Genomic DNA, 6,000 nt, shown 5'->3' on the forward strand with positions numbered 1-6,000 from the left:
TTATTCTAAGTTATAGATTCAAATCTTTTATAGTTGTTGAGGTTGCTGGGGTGTCAAAACGTCCAAATCGCACCAAAAATTAAGCGCCACCACTCGCTTGTAACCACCACATGCATGTAGAACACGTTACTCCTGGCTGCTTTGTAATGACGACGTCCGCTAGTAAGACTGCTATTCCCATCGCAAAATGGACACGCAAAGCCCTGATCAGTCCCCTACTCCATCGGCATGGAGAGCAGGAAAAGCGCGAGGCCCTATCGTGTTCGCTTCCGCAATTCTACTTGTCCGAGTGGCGCCGTGACAGGCGCCGACTACAAGAAGTATGACTTCTTCTTCGATCCGCAGCAAGTCTGGCTCAAGACTCAGAAAACCCGTACGTATCGTCCATGGCAGTTGTGTGAACGCATCTAAAGTGCGCGGCTTAGTCACGTTTCACGATCAGTCCAGGTCTATCTACTACGACGCCAACAACGCGGAGGAAGATTCAGAAATCGAAGCGATCCCTGATAGGACAGAACTTGATGCACCTCCCCGTCAAACGCAGCTCGAGCATGGACCTAGGTTCCAGGATGTGGCCCTTAGGAACGAGCCGACGCGAGCCAGCCAGCACCAAACCCCCGCTGAGAACACCCCTACCCTGAGCACCGTCACTGCTTGCACCCTGACAGGAGAAGCAGACGTTAATGTTAACTCAAACCATGACTCTTGCACTCATGTCGAAGAAACTTCGGATGGGTTCGACTGTGGTGTGCCATTCAGCAAGTTTCCCGACTCATGCAAATTTGACAACATGAAGGAGGCTTCATTATTCCGGCATTACATAGAGGATCTCGCACGATGGGTAAGTGATGCCGACGTGACCCTGAGAACTGATTCAAGGTTTCTTTCAGGGAGCATTTCGTATCAAGCATATGCTGATGCTCTTCAAGTTCGATGTGTGCAACCCTCATCGCCCCTTTGCATATGCCGTTCCTAGACTGGCAGCTTCAAGTCCACTGTTGCGAAAAGCCATTCTTGCTCACTCAGCACATCACATCAGCCGGGTCACGGGATCCGACCCATCACTACCATTCCAGTATCTAGAGGAGTGTCTTGCGTTGCTAATCCCGGAACTTAAGAATGAGCAAGTCACGAGCGTGGAAAACAGCGCCCTCATCGCCTCCATCTTCTTGCGCTCATTTGGCGAATTTGAAGGTAATATTAAAAGACGACCTCAAAGATTTCCGAATCGAGACTAATAGCACTGGCATAGACATTGCTTCAGGCGAATTCCACATTTCAGGGACTTCTCTTTTTATCCAATCCGGTGGCGGGTGTGAGTCGCTTCGCCGCTCGAACAAACTGCGAAATGCGGCCTACTGGATCCATCTGCGCCAAGAAGTCGGCTACAGTGTCGTCGAGCAGCGAAACATTCGTGCTAATCTCAACATCTGTCCGTTCGACGCGTCCACCGATGCTAGCAGTGACGCCGGTTGGTGCAACCGAGTAGTTTGGATTTGCGTTCAAGTAATCCGGTGGGCATTTGGCGGAAACAGCACTGCTGAACGGCACAATGAGCTCACCGACATGATCGAGGACTGGGAGAACCGTCGACCTCAGACATTTGAGGCGATGTTAGATCTTCGTGGACCATTTGACTCCGACGTATGGCATAAGGAGGTGTGGTTCACCAATGACGAACATAGTAAGATCCTCTTCCTCACTAGTCCAGTATTCCCACTGATTGGCGTGAAACACAGTCGACGCTCTGCAATATCTACTTATTGCAAAGCTCATCTTATCCCTCCACAACCCGCATCTTCCAAGGCTAGGTCTGCGCGCTCAGACAGCGTATTCGAATTCAAAAGCCGTGAACCAGTTCTACGTCCGAACCATGTGCATAGCCGCCAAATGTAGCAGCTTCGTTCCGGCGAAGTTCATGGCCTGCAACGTGCTATTCGCCTGTAAGTCCGATCTAGTTATACTTGACCTCTCATATCGACCATGTTTACGAACGCTGTACTAACTCCCAAAGGTGGCGGCTGCTTTCATCTAAAGACCGACCAAGAAAATGCTGTCGATTTTCTCCGCAGCTGCGAGCGCGACCATGGCTATGCAACCAAAGTCCACGTCGACGCGCTCTTGGCTATATGGGCCGCGAACTATCAGTGATATTACCCCGAAATACTTAATACTAAAAGCCGAGAGCGAATCCAGATCAGACAGGCCAACGACAGCAGCTCTCCGAACACAACTCCAACCCACTTCCAAGTGACGAAGGGCGTCGTAATATAAAGGACCCAACTATCCAATGGACCTAGCTACATTTGAAAGCATCAGTCTACGGCCCGGTCCCCGGAGTACCGAGTTCAACGACCTCATTCGTCCCCTTTCACATTGGAGCTATTGGGCTTCTCGTTTGGCGTTGGTGATTCAAGCCGACATTCACCACAAGAAGATCATGCGAGAGCTGATGGCTCTGGCGACAGACCTCTCCCAGCCCACTAGGTTGGAACTGTCCGTAGGCACTCCACCATTGAACCCCTCGAACGCATACCCAGGCACCATGGGCCCTTCTGCCCCTGCGCATTAATCGCCCCTCCTCGCTGTCATCTTTGGAACACCAAAAACCACATCGAGGTTCCACAGCTCCTTCGACATCCCTTCCAAACACCCTCCATATCCCGTCTGATTTACGGCCTCCGGATTCAGCCACCTATATCGGGCTTCAAATCAGACTCGTGTCAAAAGGCTGGCAACAGACCCAAAGCCTTCTCCCCGGAAGCTGCCGGACAGACACTGGGTTCTACACATTCTCCGCTGCCAAGAATTACCAAATCGGGAGTGAGGAAGTGGAGGGTGTTGTCACGACAAGTTACAAAGGTAGCATCATCTAATGGACGCTCATATCACCACCCAAAGCCACCTTATAGCAATAGAAATCGATCTTCATGAATTTTATACATAACCCTGCGCACCTGACTCCCATCCCCGTCGTGCCACTCCAAAAGCCGACCCCATCACTTATCGGGCACGGCCACCACCCCCGCCTTTAAAAATCATGAATATCTTCTAACCAATGCATTTCAATTCACACGTAAACACAATTGTCTTCTTCGCTCGAAGGCGCTTTATAGCTCATCGTGCCCCGCATCCTCATCGCCATCGTAATCCGGCATGCCTCCCGCTCCGCCGCCATACAGCTTCGAGGTGATCGGGTAAGCGACGCTGCTGAGCTTCTCCTTCTGCTCGTCAAAGTCCTCGGCGTTGGCCGTGGCGGCGTTTTCTTCGAGCCAGTCTTGGGTTTCCTTGACGGCTTCGAGGAGCTGGGACGGCGAATTAGCGTTATCTTCTTAATGGTAAACAAGGGATCAACATACCGTCTCCTTGTCATCCTCATCAATCTTGCCACCGAGGCCTTCCTCGTCGGCGACCTGGTTCTTGAGGCTGTAGGCGTAGTTCTCAAGGCCGTTCCTTGCCTCGATGCGCTCGCGGGTTGCCTTGTCTTCCTCGGCGTACTTCTCGGCTTCCTCAACCATGCGCTCGATTTCCTCGGCTGATAGACGGCCCCTGTCGTTGTTGATGGCGATGGAGTCGCCCTTGCCGGTGCCCTTGTCGACGGCGCTGACCTTGAGGACACCGTTGGCGTCGAGCTCAAATGTCACTTCGACTTGAGGAACACCACGGGGTGCGGGACTGAGAGTGTATTAGCATGAAGAATAGGTGGTAGGTATGAAAGGGGCTGCTTACGGAATGCCAGTGAGTTCGAATTTGCCCAACATGTTGTTGTCCTTGGTCATAGAACGTTCACCCTCATAGACCTGAATCAAGACCACGGGCTGGTTGTCCGCAGCGGTGGAGAAGATCTGGCTCTTCTTGGTCGGGATGGTGGTGCCGCGCTTGATGAGGTGGGTCATGACACCGCCAGTAGTCTCAATACCAAGAGTGAGCGGGTTGACATCCATGAGAACGACCTGCTGTTCGGGTGTTAGTATGACTCGAAATCACTAATGAGCAAAGTAGACACATACGTTAGCCTTGGTATCACCGGACAAGACACCACCCTGGACAGCCGCACCATAGGCAACGGCCTCATCGGGGTTAACATCCTTGCGCGCTTTCTTGCCGAAGTATTCCTCGAGCATGGCCTGGACCTTGGGGATACGGGTGGAGCCACCGACGAGGACAATGTCGTCAATGTCGCTCTTTTTCATCTTGGCGTCTTTGAGAACCTGTTCGACGGGCTTGAGCGTCTTCTTGAAAAGATCATTGTTGAGCTCCTCGAACTTGGCGCGGGTAAGGGTCTCAGAGAAGTCCTCGCCGGCGTGGAAGGACTCGATTTCAATCTTGGCCGTCTTCTGGGAAGAGAGAGTTCGCTTGGCCTTCTCGACCTCACGCTTCAGCTTACCCATGGTCTTGGCGTCCTTGGTGATATCGACGCTCTTCTCCTTGTTGTACTTCTTGGCGAAGTAGTTGATGACACGGTTATCGAAATCTTCACCACCGAGATGGGTGTCACCAGCGGTAGCCTGGACCTCGAAGACGCCGTTGTCAATGGTAAGGATGGAAACATCGAAGGTTCCTCCTCCAAGATCGTAGACGATGACTTGGCGCTCTTCCTTGTCAGTCTTGTCCAGACCGTAGGCGAGAGCGGCGGCGGTAGGTTCGTTGACGACACGGAGAACGTTCAGGCCGGCAATGGTACCAGCGTCCTTGGTAGCCGCTCGCTGAGCGTCGTTGAAGTAGGCTGGGACGGTAACAACGGCGTTGGTGACGGTCTCGCCGAGATAGCTCTCAGCGACCTCCTTCATCTTGCCCAAAACCATAGCGCTGATCTCCTCGGGGGTGAATGTGGTCTCCTTGCCGTGGACATCGACCTTGACGCGGGGTTGACCGCCCTTGTTAACAACGGAGAAGGGGAAGTGCTTCATATCGGCCTGGACATCTTTGTCGGAGAACTTGCGCCCAATCAATCGTTTCTGCAGAGCAGTCAGTACTGTGCTTTCTGAGGTAGCTTCAGAGGGGAACCTACAATATCGAAGATGGTCCGGTGGGGGTTGCTAGCGTATTGATTCTTTGCGGCGTCACCGACCAGACGCTCCTCATCGGTGAAAGCGACCCAAGACGGTGTTATCCGGTTACCTGGTGATACCGTCAGTCTTAGCTTTTGAAAGGTGTCCTTTCAAAGTGGAGTAGAACATGCCTTGATCGTTGACCATAATCTCCACCTTTCCGTTCTTCATCACACCCACACATGAGTAGGTGGTTCCCAGATCGATACCAATGACAGGTCCCTGGACCGAATTGTTCTCTTTGAGCGGCTCCTGATCATCGTCTGCCCGTACGGTCGACGCGAGCATCAAGCCCCCAACGAAGACGAGAAGAAGGTAAAAGGCAACGGACCACGCCGAGCGCGACGAGTTGCCGCTTCTTGACCGCCTCGCCATTGTATGTGTGTGAGAGGACTGAGGGAAGGGGAGTAGGAGCAATCTCTCTCGAAGAGACAGCAAAGAGAAGCGAAAGGACGAAGCCCTAAGGGTGTGTCGCCTCGGTGCACCTCTTATACAGGAGGACGAGCAAATGTAGAGAGACAAGTGGGGTGTGGTGGAGAGGATCGGGGTGTCGAAGAGGATGTGGGTGGAGAAAGGACCGGTGTGGGAGATGTTGCTTTAAAGGTAGCCACAGCTAAAGTTTTGGCCAGAAATCGCTTTGGAGTTCTGCCTGTGTATTTGCTCACCGCCTGCTGTATGAGGGAAGGCGAGGCCGTCATCCGCCACTATTTGCGACTTGCAAGCTGTCCTTTCCAGGGCCGTTGAATGCTTCCCCTCAGCCTCACCACTCACGATCCTGCATGTGCTACTAATTACAACTTAATCTCAGACGCCTGGAGCCTCCGAATGGACACGTGTGAGCTCGCTCGTGCTAGAATATTCTCTGCTCCGACCACCATGCATGCACCACTTCACGTGATACGTTACCTCTCTCTTATTACTTGAGTGATCTCCAAACTAGTCCTTTACT

General features: G+C 52.5%; 2 protein-coding genes across 2 annotated transcripts; one reads left to right on the forward strand and one right to left on the reverse strand.

Annotated features, from left to right (window-relative positions):
* Positions 1 to 192: 192 nt before the first annotated feature.
* BDZ99DRAFT_551408 (uncharacterized protein) lies at positions 193 to 2,151 on the forward strand (the record flags this gene model as incomplete). The annotated part of the gene is made up of 6 exons (XM_033727025.1): positions 193 to 373; positions 426 to 841; positions 930 to 1,194; positions 1,253 to 1,684; positions 1,740 to 1,943; positions 2,015 to 2,151. The coding sequence occupies exons 1-6, from the start codon at positions 229 to 231 to the stop codon at positions 2,149 to 2,151; spliced, it is 1,599 nt and encodes a 532-aa protein (XP_033569502.1). The 5' UTR covers positions 193 to 228.
* Positions 2,152 to 2,899: 748 nt separating this feature from the next.
* On the reverse strand, positions 2,900 to 5,666 carry BDZ99DRAFT_454921 (hsp70-like protein C). The gene is made up of 6 exons (XM_033718410.1): positions 5,183 to 5,666; positions 5,012 to 5,121; positions 4,011 to 4,958; positions 3,730 to 3,956; positions 3,360 to 3,675; positions 2,900 to 3,305 (listed from the first exon to the last, which is right to left on the reverse strand). The coding sequence occupies exons 1-6, from the start codon at positions 5,424 to 5,426 to the stop codon at positions 3,111 to 3,113; spliced, it is 2,040 nt and encodes a 679-aa protein (XP_033569503.1). The 5' UTR covers positions 5,427 to 5,666; the 3' UTR covers positions 2,900 to 3,110.
* Positions 5,667 to 6,000: the final 334 nt, after the last annotated feature.

The sequence above is a fragment of the Mytilinidion resinicola genome (genome assembly GCF_010093595.1).
Source record: "Mytilinidion resinicola strain CBS 304.34 unplaced genomic scaffold BDZ99scaffold_32, whole genome shotgun sequence".
Lineage (NCBI taxonomy): Eukaryota > Fungi > Ascomycota > Dothideomycetes > Mytilinidiales > Mytilinidiaceae > Mytilinidion > Mytilinidion resinicola.

What these genes read in the sequence shown, in the direction of transcription:
- BDZ99DRAFT_454921 (XM_033718410.1), bottom strand. Translation starts at nt 5,426, where the DNA reads ATGGCGAGGCGGTCAAGAAGCGGCAACTCGTCGCGCTCGGCGTGGTCC. An exon ending in GATTATGGTCAACGATCAAG is followed by an intron (nt 5,122 to 5,182) that starts GCATGTTCTACT and finishes CGGTATCACCAG; the next exon opens with GTAACCGGATAACACCGTCT. An exon ending in ACCGGACCATCTTCGATATT is followed by an intron (nt 4,959 to 5,011) that starts GTAGGTTCCCCT and finishes ACTGCTCTGCAG; the next exon opens with AAACGATTGATTGGGCGCAA.